This window comes from Pongo pygmaeus, chromosome 14 (assembly GCF_028885625.2).
Source record: "Pongo pygmaeus isolate AG05252 chromosome 14, NHGRI_mPonPyg2-v2.0_pri, whole genome shotgun sequence".
In the NCBI taxonomy this organism is placed as follows: domain Eukaryota; kingdom Metazoa; phylum Chordata; class Mammalia; order Primates; family Hominidae; genus Pongo; species Pongo pygmaeus.
Genome location: NC_072387.2, coordinates 44795212 through 44814532, shown reverse-complemented (window position 1 = coordinate 44814532; position 19321 = coordinate 44795212). Strand labels below are relative to the sequence as shown.

Genomic DNA, 19321 nt, shown 5'->3' with positions numbered 1-19321 from the left:
TTAAGCCTCGAGAGTTAGAATTGCAAATTCACACCTGAAAGTAACAGAAAACATCCTCTGTCATAGAGACTGCCACTTGACTAATATTCCTAAGTCCCTATTTTCATCATGTCTCTTCTTTAATAACTTGGAATAGCTCCCAGTTCTTAGACTCCTGAGCCTAACATGTTAAGCTTTCTTTATCCAGGTCCTTCCCTAGGTATCCTACTTTGTTTTTTATTTATTGCTCAAATATTTTGCTTCAGCTGTATCACTCCCATTAAATAATCATTTCTGATTCAAGCCTGTGACCAGTATATAGCTCTTTCATCTCACTTTTTCCATCTAAATCCTTCTCATTTTAGGGACTCTGTAGCCCATGTTGATCAACTTCTTTTAAAAACTTCTGAAGTATTTATTGTCTATGTTTCAGATTTTGGCTTTTAATCATATATTGCCTGTAATTTTAACTGCTATTTTGAATGTACTTTTTTTGGGTATGAATTTCTAAAGTTTTGAATCCCATCTAATTCAGGTCATCTTTAATGCAAAAATAATTTGTGTTCCAGAAAATTATTTGTAAGCTAACTTCTTTTAGAACTTAGATACATTTTCCATTAAAACTATACTAAAAAGGGTTGGATTCATTTTACATCTATAAATGTATTTAACAAATTATGTAACTGATCTATGTTACTATGGTAGCCTAAACTTGGAATTCTTGGAGCAAGCATCCATGTGGCAGAATTTTGAACTACCTCCCTCACCCCCTGATTATCCCTTCAAAAGCTCTTCATATTGAGCAGTTTATTTCGTAGCGCTTTAATTTTCTATAAAATGACTCAGTTTAGCTTCTTGCATATGTTTACCTTTTATTGATTTTCTTCTGGAGCAAATTTGTATTTGGGGGAAGGGAACTGGAAACCATTCATGATACTAGTGTGTAATTAATTTTTGAAGAACAATAATACCTACCTGAGAAATATCACCCAATTATGTTTTAACAGGGACGTTAGTCAAACATATATAGTGAGGATGTGTCATTTCTGAGGGACTTGTTTTATCACTAGAATTATTTTCAGAGACTCGAACTTGCCCTGTTTCACCTAATTATTCTCTTAATATAATTTTTAAAATTCTAATAATTGTTAAGAAGTATCTAAGAGAGAATAAAGTGTTTAGAGAAGTAGCTGTGTTTCAGGAAGGTATGAGCTCTAAAATATTTTGCAGTTTTGCTTTGTGAAGATTTAAATCAGCTGCTTCCATTTTTCTTTGAATGATTCTTTTAATAGATTTAGTGACCTAGATCATGACCAATATAATTGAGAGAATTTGACTTGAAGATTTTTTCCCTTTAATTTGCAAGAATGTGAGAACTAATTGAAGTTACTGAAAATGATCAGTTATCAGTTGGAGATTAAATTTTAAACCAAATGAGTGTATTATTGCTCTGACCTCTATCTAACCCTTTTTTTCTCTACTTTCCTACCAATGTTTTGGGGAACTTGATTGTAAATTCAACACATACTATAGCCTCGCAATTCCTTGAACTGCTTAATTCTATTAATCCCTCCCTCTCCTACTCCTTTTCAGCAACCCAGATACCATGGCCAAACCCTGGGCTTTAACATCTCCTTTGTAGAGGGCATTTTGGTTTGGTTTGATCAGCATTCCCTCTGGCTTCTTCCAGGACAGAACTCACCTCCTTCTGCAAATTGTATTTTCTCCTTCTTTCAGTCATATATTTTATACCAAAAGAGTTTTCACTGCTTTATATGTTCCCAGAACTCATTAGTCTAGAGGTGGAGACCTTACATAGACTGGCCAACCACAGTATCTCTTAGAAAAGAGATACCCCCATCACTGATCCAGAGCTGGACACAGAGACATAGTTCAAGAAAGCAAGGCCACTAGCTCTGGACCTATAGTTAGATGGCCCTTTTATGCACAGAGCAGAGCCAGAACATACTTACTAGGTAAAAATCGTTCTTTAAAGATGCTATGTTGGGCTCTCCAGTATATACCAATCTTCACCCCTCCAGCCACCTTTATCCTTTCAGTTGGGGCAGGGGATCTTCAGGTTTTCATGATTGAAGGCTTGAGCCACAATTAAAAGCATATTTGAAGCATGACTTGAATTCCTAGGTATAGTTCAAAGCTAGTAGTACTTCTATTTAGTTAGGTTTTAGAACTAATCTTTGTGGCACATGTTAGGTGTCCAAGACTACCAGGACAGGGCCAATAGGAGACTAGATCTAGCAGTAAATCAATATACAATGTACTTTCACACCCAGAAGGAGATGGAGATGTTCATCATTCATCAGGTGCTGGCACAGTCATGCTGGTACAGTTCAAATAGCATTATGTGAGAGTTGATCAGGCTGGCCTTAGAAGATTATTTCCACTCATCTCCTTTTTGTCTAAGGATGAGATCACATACCTCCCCAAGGGCTGTGTATTTGGTAATCTGAACACTATGTGCTGACGTGTTGGCAGAGGAGGTTTAATTGTTAGCATAAGTCATTTCTGGGTGGTAGATTCAAGTTGGGTGGGGCCAAGCATTTCTGGGCAGCACTAGAGGGGTAGACAGTTATTCCTCTATATGAACTTCCTGAAAAAGTTTCTGACATGTGACAGTCTCTCATCAGGGGCACCTCTTAATGGTTTTCCCAGAGTATAAGAGAAAACTAAAAAGTATGGGATGATTAAACAACCCAGACCTAAGCAGATTTAGAGTAAATTGGCATCTGGGTCTATTGGGCTAAAATCAACTGACGAATTTACCTGAACTCACAAATGCACTGCAGTAAATTCCAACCAGCAAGTTCAGTTCCCAGTGGCATGTTTCTAATGTTCAGTTCTGTAATCACAGGGCAGGCTCTGGAGGCAAGTCTAATCATAAAGAATACAGATCTCCTACAGAACAGGCACACGTTCTAGTGATAGTGTGGGTTTTCTTTGCTACAAATTAGCTCTATGCCTAGCATTCTGCCTTCGACTCATATGCTTTGAGCCACTAATTATGCTAGGCTGCCAGTCTTGGATATTAACCAGTTGACTGTCCAGCCAGTCCCACCTGAAAAGGATGGTAAGATTGTTTTTTTGGCCTAAAGGAGCCCTTTTGAGTGAAAAAACAAACTTCCTTCTCAGAACTGATAGATTGCCAAATTATGTTGCTGGCTGAGGCACTGTGGTAGGAACACTTGTCAGGATGAATTGTTGCTCTTTTGAGGTTGGAAGGCATCTTGTATAATCAGCTTGCCACCAAGCAGCTGATTGATCTTGAAGGATGGCACAGTAACAGGGGCTTATGTTGTCGTCTCTTGTTGGCAGGCTAGACATTGAGCAGCAGCAGTACTAGATTAGTCTTGGTGGGAAGGAACCCATGCTGTTGAGCCAACGCAAAGTCGCCATCTCAGCCACTGTGGTTACTGTTCATGAGCTCATTGTCCACCCACTGGGGTGACCAAGAACAGAAACCAGATGCTATCTCCTGGTTAAGCCTTTGGTCCACTTGGTTTAATGTCTCTTACATAGTGGGTGCTCTCTGGTGAAAATTACTGCGCAATACAGAGATTTCACCCTTTGTTCCCACTTTTATAGGACCATCCACATACCTCTTTCCCAGATTTCCTCATCCCCAGTCATCAAGTCAGTACAGATTTCTGCCCTCAGTGAATGTTGGCCAGGTAGAAGGATTATTAGATTCTTGAAAGCTTTTCTACATTTCTATATGTGATACCCAGGAAACGGTGTACTTCTAGGTCCTCTCTGAAAAGCTAAAACAGATGATGGGGGTAGGAGGCTGTTAAGAAAAGTAGCATTCAGAAAAGAAAGTTCTAGAGTTTGTGAGGGATGCACTGACACAAAAAAAGAAAAACAATATGATCAGGAAAAGGAGATTATTTATCAAGCCAAAGAAGTGAAAGAAGTAGAGTGGTAGAATAGGCACTAAAGGTTGGTAATCAGGAGAATTGTGAGGATATTACAGAGTAGACCAGTTGTAAGACCTTAACCTAGATACTCCTCATCACAAGTAGCTGGAGTTTTTTACGTAAGGGTTTCCTTACATTTATTTCACTAATACCAGGAAACTAGTGTAACTCAGATTGGAAGATAAAAATTATACATTTTAATTGTGTATTTCTCTAACAATTTATAATTATGTGTATGTATGCTATTATTGATATGGATCAAGATAATTCACTACATTCCATCTTTTTATAAAAAAGGTGCCATACACTTTTTCCTATATTTGGATGCCTGTTTGATCCTGTTTTTGTAGATTTCTAAGTTAGTTTTCACCAGGAAGTAAAAATCGACTTAGACTATACAGTTAACAATAGGACATCCTCTTTAAATGTCTTTGCCTGTACCTCTTTTGTTACAATGGTAACAATAAAATGAACACGCATATAATAATTGTTTACCCTCTGTGGCCTTTGGAGTCATTTTACCTGGGTTCACATTCCAGCTCTACCATTATTAGCTGCGTGTCTTTGAGCCAGTTATGTAATCTCTATAAGCTGCGATCTTCTCAAAAGTTAAATGGAAATATATTAGCCACATTTCAACTGTAATGAGGATTAAATGAAATAATCTATGAAAAGCATTTAGGCCCAGGGCTCCCAGAGGCATGGAGATGGACTGGGCTGGGGCAGGCCAAGGAGGCACCTCCATTGGAGCAGGCCATGCCCGAAGGCCACAAACTGCCCACCTGCCTCAGTCAGGCCTGTCAGGCACCTCTCCCCTCCCTGCGCCCAGTCCCTGCCAGGGCCAAAGAGGCCACCACCTGGTGGGAGTCTGGAGAAGATGAGGCAGGAGAAGAGGGTCTGGAGACAGGGAGCCTAAGGCCAACCTGCTTCTGACTTCTTGGAATTAAACCTAAAGGAAAACTTCAGCCTTTGACTGGTCACGAGCCAAGTCTTTACTTCAGCCTCTGATTGGTTGTGGGCCAAGTCTTCACTTCAGCCTCTGATTGGTCATGAGCCTATCCTTTATTTGCATAGAGTGTAACTCCACTTCAGCCTCTGATTGATTGCAGGCCATGTCTTCAGTCTCTGGTTGGTCGTGGGCTGTCTTCATTTGCATAGGGTGTAACCAATTGGAAACCTCTAAAGGGTGTTATCAAGTTCTTTTAGTTAATAATCTCAGGGAACATACTCAGACCTCTTGAGCCACTTACTTAAGCCTGCTTCACTCTGTGGGTGTCCTTTTGCTTCAATAAATGTATGTCGCTGTCGTCCATTGCTTTGTTTGAGCATTTTGTTCAAGTCTTTGTTGAATACACCAAGAACCTGGACAACTGGCAGTCAAGACTTACCATCCGGTAACAATGGGAAACCAAGAAGCGCTTCCTGGGGGAGAGCTCATAATGTTCCTGAGGGAAGCCACGACAAGATGGTGGCTCTGAGAGGGAGACAGGGACCAAGTGACTCAGCTCATCACCAGGGGGCAGGACGCTGCCTTCTAATTCCGCCATCCTGCTCTCGGCCCTCACTATCATGGCGGCTCTCATCACTTTAGTCCTGCTGCCTACATAGACTGTGGTATCCGAGGGAGCAGGATCCTGGGAGTCCCTGGAGCCTACCTTCTTGGAAAGAGCAGGGCCCCAGCACAGGAACACATTTTAGATGTACCTGCAGGGAGCAGGATTCCTCTGCAGGCACTCATCCCGGCAGCTTCAGGCTCTTGGTTTTGATTGTTCTCACACCTGTGACAGATGACATGGCCAGTCACACTGTATGTCTGGAGAAACTTAACGGAAAGAGGTCCCGATCCAGACTCCAAGAGAGCGTTCTTGGATCTTGCACAAAAAAGAATTAGAGGCAAATCCATAGTGTAAAGTGAAAGCAAGTTTATTAAGAAAGTAAAGGAATAAAAGAATGGCCACTCCATCAGCAGAGCAGCCCCCAGGGGTGCTGGTTGGCTATTTTTGTGCTTATTTCTTGATTATATGCTAAAGGAGTGGATTATTCATGAGTTTTCCGTGAAAGGGATGGGCAGTTCCTGGAAATGAGGGTTCCTTCCCTTTTTAGACTATACAGGTAACTTCCTGATGTTGCCATGGCATTTGTAAACTGTCATGGTGCTGATAGAAGTGTCTTTTAGTATGCTAATACATTATAATTAGCATATAATGAGCAGTGAGGATAACCAGAGGTTACTTTTGTTGCCATCTAGGGTTTTGGTGGGTTTTGCCCCATTTATTTACTGCATCCTTTTATTGACCTGTACCTTGTGCCAACCTCCTATTTCATCCTGTGATTAAGAATGTCTAACCTCCTGGGAATGCAGCCCAGTAGGTCTCAGCCTTATTTTACCTAGCCTCTATTCAAGATGGAGTTGCTCTGGTTCAAATGCCTCTGACAAAAACCTCTGTAGGGGAGCAGGACTCAGCAGACAGGCTATGGCTCAGACAGCAGCTGCCGAGCTGATGGAGCCTGCACCCACCCAATTTGGCTAAAGAAGCCCCCATACTATCCGTGAAAAATATTTCCAGAAACTGTTGTGTCAGTAACAGTCTCAAAAGCAAAACCACCAACACTGAAGATCATTCTAGAGTCTGATTTGAAAACTAGGGTCAAATTCTGCAGAGGCTTTCAAGTGGCAAAAAAATCACCCTAGTAGCCAGATCTACGGTCTCATCCATCACACCAGGGAAAATGTTCCATTTGCCATTCCTCAGCTTCTGGTTCTGGTTTCTGAGTTCTGTCTATATTGGAGGGGTTTTAAAGCTAGAGGGACTTTACCCACTAACTCATTCACAGATCTAAATATGGAGGTCAAGAGGGGAAGTGACATGTCCTAAGTCAGAGTAGACAACAAAATAAGACAATAACTGAGCCCTTAGTGTATGCTGGGCACTGGCTAGCTACTGGAGATATGGAGATGAAGAAAACATAGTCCCTTTTACAAGGAGCTCAATCTAGTAAGGTAGAAAGATTTTTTTTTTTTTTTTTTTTTTTTTTAGATGGAGTCTTGCTCTGTTGCCAGGGTGGAGTACAGTGGTATGATCTTGGCTCACTACAACCCCCGCCTCCTGGGTTCAAGCGATTCACTTGCCTCAGTCTCTCGAGTAGCTGGGACTACAGGCGTGTGCCACCACATCCAGCTAATTTTTGTATTTTTAATAGAGATGGGGTTTCACCATGTTGGCCAGGATGGTCTTGATCTCTTGACCTCATGATCTGCCTGCCTTGGCCTCCCAAAGTGCTGGGATTACAGGCATGAGCCACCATGCCCAGCCGTTATTCAGACGCTTTGTAGGCAGGACCAGGCTTCCCTGAAGCAGAAGGAAACTTGAAATTAGGGTAATGAACCTCACCAGGGATGGGCCACCACAGTGCCCTGAGAGGATTATGTGTGGACACAGGGCTATGAGATAGCCCTGCTTTGACCTTCTAGCTGTGCTGTAGGGCTAGATGGGGCCTGAAGTGGCCTGAGCTAGGGGCTGCCACGAGCTCTTTCCACTCCCCCAAGGCATTGCATAAGTAATGTCACTTTCTATTTGTACAGCCAAATCAAGAGCACAGTTTTCTATAACACCGGGTACCTGCCCTATCCCCAGCTCAATGGGTGGTCTGCCTGGTCGTTAGGCCCTTGTTTGTAATAAAGACAGAACACTAGTGGTCAGCTGTGGCCCACCGGCCACTGGCGAATGGAAGCAGAGCTGCAGAGCCCTCAGGAGCCAGAGAGCACCTCTGCCTGCCACACAGTGCCTACCCAGCTGCTGCTGGCCCACCTGTGGGCAGTAGTAATTAGTGATGTGCAGAATCCTGGGACTAGTGCCAGGGAACCTATGGACACTCTGGGTGATCAGACATGTGCTGCTGTGGTGGCCTTTATGGTCAGGAGATGACATGCAGTGAGAAGAAGGGAAGAGACAGCCCAGAGGGGTTCAGCCCAAGGTGAGGTCCACAGAGAGGCCAGGGCCAAGATGTGGCCAGCACCCCAGGCCGGTGGGGTCCTCATATCACCCATGCTGGAGGTCAGTCCTTGATCACTCAAAAACCTCTGCTTGAGGGGTTCTAAATGAAATGAGTAGGCCTTCCCTTCAGGACGTGACTGAGTGATATGGTTTGGCTCTGTGTTCCCACCCAAATCTCATCTTGAATTGTAATAATTCCCACATGTCAAGGGTGAGACCAGGTGGAGGTTATTGATTATGGGGGCTGTTTCCTCCATGCTGTTCTTGTGATAGTGAGTTCTCACAAGATCTGATGGCTTTGTAAGTGTCTGGCATTTCACCTGCTTGCTCTCATTTTCTCTCCTGCCATCCTGTGAAGAGGTGCCTTCCACCACGATTGTAAGTTTCCTGAGGCCTCCCCAGCCATGCAGAACCATGAGTCAGTTAAACCTCTTTTCTTTATAAATTACCTAGTGTCGGGTATTTGTTCATAGCAGCATGAGAACAAACTAAAACAGTGAGCTTCTGAGAAAAGCGTGACAAAACAGGCCTCCTGAACTTCCCTAAGTGACTGATGCAAATCACGCCCCTCACACTTCACAGCATGCTGGAGATCTTCAAGGGCGAACTACAGATGATCTGAATGACAGCACTGACCATCAGCAACCTGCACAGCTGCCCAGCCAAGAAATTGCAAGATGGAAGCAACACTTGCAGGCAAAGAAGGAGAAGGAAAGGCTGGAGCAGGCCAAGACAGGAATGAAACAGCCCACATGAATATTGGAGTGAGACAACTGACCTCCCTGGCCCACACCGTGCTGAGCACCCTGCATCTGCTCAAGGGTGGTAAGAGACTACGTGGAGGATGAGGACTTGGCAGTGAATGGGGATTGGGGAAGCAGGACATAGTGGGTCCTCTTCAGCGTCCCGGCCACAAGTTCTTCTGAAGACTGTGGATGACAATGGTAGCTTAGGTGTACCCTTCTTATTTCCTGAGGGGAAGTTGGAGAAACAGAATGCAGTTATGGGAAGAAATCCAAAGAAGGAAAGAACTCACAGGACAAGTCCAAAGTCTGATCGGCAAGCAGGCCTCTCCGTTTTTTTGTTTTTTTTTTTAATGGAGTCTTGCTCTGTCACTCAGCTTGGAGTGCAGTGGCGCAATCTCGGCTCACTGCAACCTCTGCCTCCTGGGTTCCAAGCAATTCTCCTTCCTCAGCCTCCCGAGTAGCTGGGATTACAGGCATGCACCACCATGCCAGCTAATTTTTGTATTTTTAGTACAGACAGGGTTCGCCATGTTGGCCAGGCTGGTGTCGAACTCCTGAGCTCAAGTGATCTACCCGCCTCGGCCTCTCAAAGTGCTGGGATTACAGGTGAGAGCCACCATGCCAGGGAGCAGGCCTTTCTGCAGGGTGCAAGGGCACAGCCTGTGGGAGAGTTCCCGAAGCTGTAGCTGACCCTCCCCACTCTATCTGAACTGCATAGAGGACACATGATGGGGCCTCAGCAGCAGTCCATGGAGGAGGACACCTACTGCCTGGACCCCGACCAGAGACTTCACAAGGTGCATGAAAACTTGAACTGCTTGTGTCAGATTGCTACAAGTTGTTCCAAGAACTGGCCCAAGAATTGAAGAAAGACACTTCTAGTTTTCATAGCAAGACCCTCTTCCATGAGAAAACACCTCAGGAAAGCTGGATGACCGCCATGTCCACTGAGAGAGCACTCTGGGCACTCTGGAAAAAAAATGACCACAACACGCAGAAGCCAGCTAACTGTGAGGCCAAGTTCCTGCCCGCATAGGGGCCAAGAAGTGCCAAAGCCCCCAGGAGGGAGGCAGGTCACGATGTGAGGGCTTGGGTCCAAAGCACAAGCTGGTTTGATTCTGTTTTCCCTGTAGCCAGGTCCTGAATGCCCACAGCCTCGGCAGAACATCAGCCAGTGCTGCTCCTTTGAAAGCGCTTTTGATTTATCTCTTGTTAGTTTAGCTACTATTCATTAGTTGATGTTGAAATTGCCCTTATTGAAGTTTGATAGAGAGTGTTAGGTTTGTACAATACCATTTTTCAAATAAAGATAGTTTAATATGAAAAAAGAAAAACACTTAGTACAATACATGACATATTGTTAGGGTTCAATAAGTATTGTGATTATTACTATTACTTAAAAAGTACACTGCCTGGTGCAGTGGCTCACACCTGTAATCCCAGCACTTTGGGAGGCTGAGGTGGGTGGATCACCTGAGGTCAGGAATTCGAGACCAGCCTGGCCAACATGGTGAAACCACGTCTCTACTAAAAATACAAAAAATTAGCCTGGCATGGTGGCAGGTACCTGTAATCCCAGCTACTTGGGAGCCTGAGGCAGGAGAGTCGCTTGGACCTGGGAGGCGGAGGTTGCAGTGAGCCAAGATCACGCCATTGCACTCCAGCCTGGGTGACAGAGTGAGACTCTGTCTAAAAAAAAAAAAAAAAAAAAAAGTACACATCATAGAATTATGAAATCACAGAATATTAGGTATACAAGGCATTTGCTAGTGAAGAAATTGATGGTCATTTCTTATTTTGTTTAGAACATGAGTACATATAAAATTTTACTATTTATATTTTTAGGAATCCTTAAACACACTACTTAAACAGCTAGAAAAAGAAAAGAGGACTCTTGAAAGTCAAGTGAAATACTATGCACTTAAACTGGAACAAGAATCAAAGGTTTGTTTTTACTCTATACTTAGCAATTCCTTTGAAACTGCCATTATTTCTAATGTTATCTACAAACCTACTCTATGATTATCACAAAATGCTTACAAAACTATTTCCTACACTATAGAGACATACACCTTAACTTAGTCTTGCTAATATTGCTAATCTTCTCATATGTTGGACCCTTTGCTTTTCTATCTTCACACAGGCTTACCAGAAGATCAACAATGAACGCTGTACATACCTAGCTGAAATGTCTCAGGTAACTCTTTTTTATTTCCAAATTCTAAGTGTTTCTTCTTACTATAAATTATGTTTTTCAGTTTTCTAGGTTTTGTTTTTGGTTTGGGAGAGAAGCAGATGTTGGAATTAAGTTTCTAAATATGGAGGGTAGACAGGAAAATATACAACTTGTATAAAAGATAAAAAGGGCTGGGCACGGTGGCTCAAGCCTGTAATCCCAGCACTTTGGGAGGCTGAGGTGGTCGGATCACGAGTTCAGGCGTTTGAGACCAGCCTGGTCAACATAGCGAAACCCTGTCTCTACTAGAAATACAAAAATTAGCTGGGCGTGGTGGTGGGCGCCTGTAGTCCCAGCTACTCGGAGGTGAGGCAGGAGAATAGCTTGAACCTGGGAGGCAGAGGTTGCAGTGAGCCAAGATCACACCACTGCACTCCAGCCTGGATGATAGAGCAAGACTCCATCTCAGAAAAAAAAAAAAAGTAAAAAGGACATAACAGTTTTTCCAAATTAAGAGGTTATTTTTCGCATTTGCTTCCTTAATTATTCTTTTAGTTTCACCCGTAATCACTAGAATTCAAACAGGTAGCTGCTATCTCTGTGCTATCATGAAATTCAAGGCACTTCACTTTATAATTATGCATGGTAAGATCTTGAGAGATGGAATTGCTGTTGGTAGAAGTGCGTACTTATAAATACAGGACAAAGAGGTGATCAGTAAATTATGAAAGATGTTGCATCTATTTTCAAGCTATTCATTTGCCTTTCAGTTTTATTTATGATATTGTTGGTATTGTAGAGTTTTTGTTTTGAGGTTATCAGAGCTATCTTTTATTTATGACTTCTAATGTTACAGTTAAAAAGACCATCTCAATGTTTCATAGCATTCACCACATATTTTAGTATTTGTATATCATAATATCTGACATTTAAATATTTAATCAATATTAATCTTATTTTGGCATATGTTTTAAGATTAGGATGTAAACTCAGTTTTCAATGTGTGTCATCCAAATGGAAGTGTCCAAAGAGCAGTTGGATATATGACTCTCAGGAAACAAATAAAGATTTGAAAATTATTAATTTCAAATTATTATATAAAATTTCAAAATGTTATATAAAATTTCAAAATTATTATATAAAAAGTGAAGTCACTGAATGAATGAAATGCATTGGGGAGAATATACAGTGGGAAAAGAAAAAATAGTCTAGGATATTGCTCTGAAGAAGTTCAACAGTGACAGTTAAGGGAAGAAGAGCCGAAAAGAGGGTTGGAGTCCTGAAGACATAGCTAGGTCAGACAAGGAGGTAGAGGATTTTGAGGATGGGAGTGGCATGAAGAATAATCTGCTAGTCACTGATCCAGAATATCTACAGGGATTAATGAAAGGATTGAGAGGAAGGGCATTAAGTTTGGGGATTAGAGCCAATAGGGGGATATTTAGAAAATTTTGAGAAAGTCAGTTCTATCGTGGGTAAAGGGAAGTATGTGTTGTAGGGTTGACTAAGGTAAGTAAGAAATTGAGACAAGATAGGATCAGTTCTTGCAGTCTCTTGTCTGTAAATGGTTGATTAGCTCAAACTTCATGGTCCTTGATACTGGGCTGAAGGCACTGATTCCTCCTAGAACACAGGCATCTTTATGCCTTTCCTCAGACTATGTGCTTGGAATGTGCTCCTTCTGATACATGCCAATTCCACTTACTTCAAGGTCTAGCACAAACACTACCTCTTTATGGGGCCATGACATGATGAAAAGACCAGACTGTAGTGGCATTGCAAATCTGAATTTGAATCCCAGCTCTGCACTTACTACTGTGTGACCTTTCTGGACTTTAATTTCCTTCCTCACCTGTGAAAAGGAAATATCAGTATCTTGCAGGGGTTTTGTGAGTATGTAGATAAATAATATATGTGAAGTGCTGGGTGAAGTTTCTGACACATAATAGGTTTTAAATTCCAGTAAATGGTGAATATCACTTTCCTGTGTTTCTTTTCTGATTTTCCTATCTCCTCTCTGTGACAGGGGCACCAGAATTTCTACTTGCCTTAGCCTGCCTCTTGGTCCCTTATTGCTGATATATCTGTTTGCTTCACTCAGCTGTAGGTTCCTCCCTGAGGTCAGTCAGGGTGACTCATGCTTTCTATTCCCTTTCACAAAGAGTGGCAAAAAGCAAATATGCAAAATTATTTACTGAACTGAACATAAAATAGAAATGTATGTTCATAATCATAAGCCCAAGTTATTAAGAAAAAGGTGATATACAAAACATTGTTGGAGGATTTTTTTAAGGTTAAAAGTAAAGTCTTTTGTCCCCAAAGCATTCATTTACCTTTGTTTATCTGAAAAATTCACTTATGTGAAATAATCCTACTCTGACTCTGCAGGATCACTGAACATATGATAAAAGCCTATTTTAACAGCTTCCCAGGAAGATGTTAATCCTGTCCCCAATATAAATGTTAATAAAGATTTTCACTCTAGAGTGAATTGTTAATCTTTATAGTGAAGGACAGTTCTAACCATGTGGATACTACAGTGATTGGAAAGGTTAATGGATGATTTGCAGTTCTTCCCATGCTGAATACATAAATAATTGATTCATTGGTAGATAACTAGAGCTATTTGCTGAGTGTGCTGTTTATCCTTCTGCTGCTGTCCTCTCTGTAGCTTTGTCTCACTCTTGATTCACTGTTTTGAATGAAACTGAGTTTCCCTCTCTTGGGAGTCTTCTGATATGCACAAAGTAAGTACAATACGGACATTGCTTTTTAATACATAGGTATGTTGCATTACTTAAAATTCAGGCAGAAAGACTGATTAGAGCTTTTTGCAACACATAATAAACTTAAGTTTTAGCTTCTATCTTCATAAACAGGATTTTAGCAATGGCTCTGAGAGATTAAGGAATATAATGCTTTTAGCTCACAGATAAGGAATCTGAGGCTTTTCTGTTTCATTATCGGGAAGTTCTAATTGTTAAAATTGTTAAAACATCATATGATGCCTCTTATTCTCTTTTCCTGAAACTTCCTTAAAATCCACTGGTTTTAGTTACATCCTCTGAAGAATAAGAACAAGTCTCCACTCCTGCGAGATAGTTTTTCAAAGATTTGTAAATGACTCACAGTCTTCCCATAGTTTTTTGTTTTGTTTTGTTTTCTAAGCTAAAATATTAAGTTACATTAGCCATTCCTCATAACATAGATTCCAGACTGCCCAGGTATTTCAGCTGCCTTTTTGGACAATTCTGTTATTGTTCATTTAAAAATGTGGCTCCCTAGGTTTAAATGTAGTACTTAGGTTTAAATTTAGTACTTGAGATATAATGTCAACAGCATAGTTACCAAAGTCTTAACTAATTCTGCCACACACATTTTTCTTCTCTGCTGCCTATCATTCTGAAATAAAGATACAATAGTGTTGTTTCCTGTTAAAAACCTTCAGTTTGCATTACCCAGAGGATCACAGCCAAGCTCCTGTGGTGTGTTCTCTGCAGGGTCCTCTTCAACTTGCCTGTTCCTGTCTCTGCAGCCTTATCCCTGCTAATATCCTAGACTGCCGTTAGACCAAATGCTATGTGCTATTCCTGGATATATCTGCTGCTTTATACCTAAGGTCCTTACTGTTACTTCTACCTAGAACATCCTTTCCTTAGTTCTTAATTGGCTGCTCTTCCATGTGGAGCCCCCCATACTCTCAATTAGCTACATCTCCTGTATGCTTGCAAAGCACCTGTGCACATCTCCATCAAGGCACTTAATTGTAATCACCTATTTATTTTGCTGTTTCCCCAATAGAGCCATAACCCATTTGTCTTTGTACCTGAGTGCTTAATGTAGTGGCAGCATATAGTAGATGCTCAATAACATTAGCTGAATGAATGAATGAATTCTATTTTCTGTTCCAATATACCCAACCCTGTCACTCATATCAAATGATCTAATATCTTAGCTCACACACAAAAAGAGAATCTATCAGGTGTGAAACCCAATTTTCCTCCTTTTTATTTTCAAATTTACTATCCTGTTCTTCCTGTCTTAAAGGAAAATGATCCCAAACCTCTTCCCCAGTCTTATCTGCTGCCTCTAGGACTTACTTAATAATATCCCCTCTCATATTTTTAATCTCTCTTTTACTGCCTTTGGCTTATCCTTTGCTTGTGACATGCTCAACTCTTCCACCAAAACAAAATAAAAACAAACTTTTACTTTACGATTAACTGTCCTCATAAAACTACCACCTTAGCTTTCTTTTTCTCAGCCAAACTTCATGAATAAATGAATATACTCATTGCCATTGCTTTTTAGTCCTCTATCTCTTTTCATTTATCTTGTGACCCCGCCATCATGCTTTTGCCTAGTTTATCTCTTAATAGCCAAATACAGCAACTCCTCTTCAAGTTTGGCGAAGCATCTGTGAGGCATTTTACACTGCCAACCATGCTCACTTCTTTGAATACTCCCCACCCTCCCTGACTTGACTTCCATGACAGTATTTTTTCCTGGGTTTTCTTATTGTTTAAATGATGGCCTGTCTATCTTTGTTAATTGTCCTATCCTTTAAAAGTTGCTTTCTCAAGTTTGTATTATTGATTCTCTTACTTCTCTGTGTACCCTCAATGAATGATCTCATTCACTCTTGGCTTCATTTGCCATCTCTAAGATCATCATTCTCAATTGTTTCTGAATTGCAGATTACATTTACACTGACCACTAGAAATCTCCACTTTTATATCCTGGAGGAATTTCAAGATAGGCAAAAATGAAAATATTATCTTATCTTTCTATTTCTGCCTCAAAATACTACAGCTTCTATTGTCTTACCTACTGTAATGGCAGGGTACATGCATTATCTATATTTAGTGTCTTCTACAAGAAGTTTTAATGATCTATACCACATAGGTGATATGGTTTTCACAGTTTCCTCTGTATTTTTTTTTTTTTAAAGTCACATGGACTGTGGGGCTGAGATAGGGGGATTTCCAGAATCTTTAGAGGCTTGATAATAATGGAGAAAGCCAGAATTTCCCATTTTTCTCAGCTTCTCTTACACATGCTGCAAAAGAACCTGGTTATGGGAGAGTTAATTGAGAATTGACTATCTCTCTTATTTCTGAAATCAATTATGAACTAAGAGGATAAACACTCAAATTTTTGTATTTCAGGGTTCTGGTTTACATCAAGTTTCTAAAAGGCAACAGATGCATCAACTGCCTAGGATGCAAGAGAATCTAGTGAAAACGTAAGTCTAGCTATATATTTTCTTTCTAATTAGTTACATTTGCACATAAATGCCACTGACAAAACAGGTGTCCACTATATTTTGGAAGTTGAACTTCTAGGTTTTATAGCAACAATATAAAATTGCAGATGGTAAGATAACTTAAAGAAGTTGTGATCTGTTCCACTATTTATACACATTTTTTTTAGATCCCAGATACATTTTTGGTCCTCAAGCATGATAATATATTATTTTTTAAACTAAAATAATATGTACCTAGGAGAACTTAAAACTACACCATTAACAACCACATAAACACAGGCATACCTTGGAGATGTTATGGGTTTGGTTCCGGATCACTGTAATGAAGGAAGTATCACAATGAAGTGAGTTACACAAATTTTAGGGTTTCTCATTATATATAAAAGTTATTTTTATACCATTCCTGTAGTCTATTAAGTGTGCAATAGCATGTCTAAAAACAATGTAAATGCCTTAATTTTAAACAGTTTTATGCTGAAAAATGCTATTGATCATCTGAGCCTTCAGTGAGTTATAATCTTTTTGCTGGTGGAGGATCTTGCCTCATTGTTGATGGCTCCTGATGGATCAGGGTGGTGGTTGCTGAAAGCTGAAGTGCCTGTGGCAGATTTTGAAAATAGGGCAACAACGAAGTTTGCTGCACCAATTGACTCTTTTATGAAAGATGTCTCTGTCATATGTGTTGTGGTTTGATAGTATTTTACCCACAGTAGAACTTCTTTCAAAATTTGCATAGTCCTTTCAAACTCTGCTGCTGATTTATCAACTAAGTCCATAGAATATTCTAAATCCTTTGCTGTCATTTCAAAAATGACATCACAGCGTCCTTACCAGGAGCAGATTTCATCTAAGAGCACTTTCGTTGCTCATCTGTAAGAAGCAACTCCTCATCCATTCAAATTTTAACATGAAATTGCAGCAAGTCAGTCACCTTTTCAGGCTCTACTTCTAATTCTAGTTCTCTTGCTGTTTCCAAAACATCTACAGTTACTTCCTCCACTGAAGTCTTGCACCCCTCATAGTCATCTGTGAGGGTTGGAATCAACTTCTTCCAAACTTCTTTTAATGTTGACATTTTTCTACCTCCTCCCATAAATCACAAATGTTCTTAGTGGCGTCTAGAATAATGAATCCTTTCCGGAAAGTTTTCTTCCACACCCATCAGAGGAATCACTATCTATGGCAAGTATAACCTTATGAAATGTATTTCTTAAATAATAAGACTTGAAAGCTAAAATTACTCCTTGATCCATGGGCAGCAGAATAGATGTTATGTTAGCAGGCATTTAAACAGCATTTATCTTCTTGTGTATCTCCCACAGAGTTCTTGGATGTAACCAGGTACATTCTCAAAGAATTGTAATATTTTGAAAGGAATCTTATTTTCTGAGCAGTAGGTCTCAACACTGGGCTTAAAATATTCAATAAACCATGCTGTAAACTTTAAACTCTTGTACTGTCATCTGGGCTTTGTTGTTTCATGTATACAGTACAGGAAGAGTAGGTTTAGCATAATTCCTAGGATTTTCAGAATGGTAATTGAGCATTAGCTTCAACATAAAGTCACTGGCTGCATTAGACAAGTCAACCTGTTTTTTGATGCTTTGAAGCCAGGCATTGTCTTCTCCTCTCTAGCTGGGAATGTCTGGGTGATATGGTTTTCACAGTTTCCTCCATATTTTTTTTTTAAAAGTCACATGGACTGTGGGGCTGAGATAGGGGTATTTCCAGAATCTTTAGAGGCTTGATAATAATGGAGAAGGCCAGAATTTCCCACTTTTCTCAGCTGGCATCTTTTTCCAACAGAAGGCTGTTTTGTGTACATTGAAAATCTGTTGGTTAGTGTAATTGCCTTCATCAATGATCTTAGCTAGTTCTGGGTAACTTGCTGCAACACATAAGACATATTTAATTCCTCCAGCAAAAAATTGCAGCAACAGGTGTGACATCAGCACTTGCTGCTTCACTTGGCATTTTTATGTTATGAAGGGGGCTTCTTTCCTTAAACCTCATGAACCATCCTCTGCTGGCTTCCAGCTTTTCTTCTGCAGCTTTCTCATTTCTTTCAGCCTTCATAGAATTGAAGGGATTTAGGGTCTTACTCTTGATTAGGTTTTGGCTTAAGAGAATATTGTGGTTTCTTTGGTCTTCTATCCAGACCACTCACACTTTCTCCATGTCAGCAAGAAAGCTGTTTTGCTTCCTTATCATTTGTGTGTTCACTAGAGTGGTGCTTTTAATTTCTTTTAAGAATCTTCCCTTTGCATTTACGCCTTGGCTTAACTGTTTGGCACAAGAGGCGTAGCTTTCAGCCTATCTCAGCTTTCAACATACCTTCCTCACTAAATGACTAAGCTTATCATTTCTAGCCAAATTAAAGTGAGAGATGTGCAACCCTTCCTTTTACTTCAACACCATAGTAGGGTTATTAATTGGCCTAATTTCAATAGTATTGTGTCTCAGTGAATAGAGAAGCCCAAAGAGAGGGAGAGAGACCCAGGAATGGCTGGTTGGTAGAGCAGTCAGAACATACATACCTTTATTAAACAGTTTGCTGTTTTATATGGGCATGGTTTATGGCTCCCTAAAACAATTACAGTAGTAATATCAAAGATCACTGATCACCATAAACAGATATAGTAATAATTTAAAAGTTTGAAATATTGTGAGAATTACCAAAATATGACGCAGATAGGAAATGAACATAAGCTATTGGAAAAATAGTGCTGATAGACTTGCTCAACACAGGGTTGCCACAAGTCTTCAATTTGTAAAACATGCAGTATCTTTGAAGCACAATAAAGTGAAGCATAATAAGACAAAGTATGCCTGAATAATTACGGCATCAGCCCTACCCTTTTTAGTCAGGAAATATGTTCACTGGAGTGGACACTAAAATAAACGTAGGTGACAGTGCAGTTTCAACTGTTTTTTCTATGTAAATAAAACCAATTTAAGATAGATAAAGAACAGAGGGCCTGGTGCAGTGGCTCATGCCTGTCATACAACATTTTGGGAGGCTGAGGCAGGAGGATTGCTTGAGGCCTCAAGTTCAAGACCAACTTGGGAAACATCGCAAGACTCTGTCTCTACAAAAAATTAGAAAAGTTGACTGGGTGTGATGGTGTGCACTGTAGTCCCAGCTGCTTGGGAGGCTGAGACAGGAGGAGCACCTGAGCCCAGGAGTTCAAGGCTGCAGTGAGCCACGATTGCACCACTGCAAT

At 40.6% G+C, this 19321-nt stretch overlaps 1 protein-coding gene across 6 annotated transcripts in view; it reads left to right on the top strand.

Annotated features, from left to right (window-relative positions):
* Positions 1-19321, top strand: part of CCDC169 (coiled-coil domain containing 169) — a 71161-nt gene that overhangs the window by 33920 nt on the left and 17920 nt on the right. For 4 of the 6 annotated variants that reach the window (XM_054446419.2, XM_063650764.1, XM_054446420.2 and 1 more), the window contains exons 5-7: positions 10501-10599; positions 10799-10852; positions 16000-16076. In XM_054446419.2, coding sequence (XP_054302394.1) covers positions 10501-10599; positions 10799-10852; positions 16000-16076 — 230 coding nt within the window. The remainder of the gene's footprint in view (positions 1-10500; positions 10600-10798; positions 10853-15999; positions 16077-19321) is intronic. The other 2 variants (XM_063650763.1, XM_054446422.2) reach the window with 1 other exon arrangement.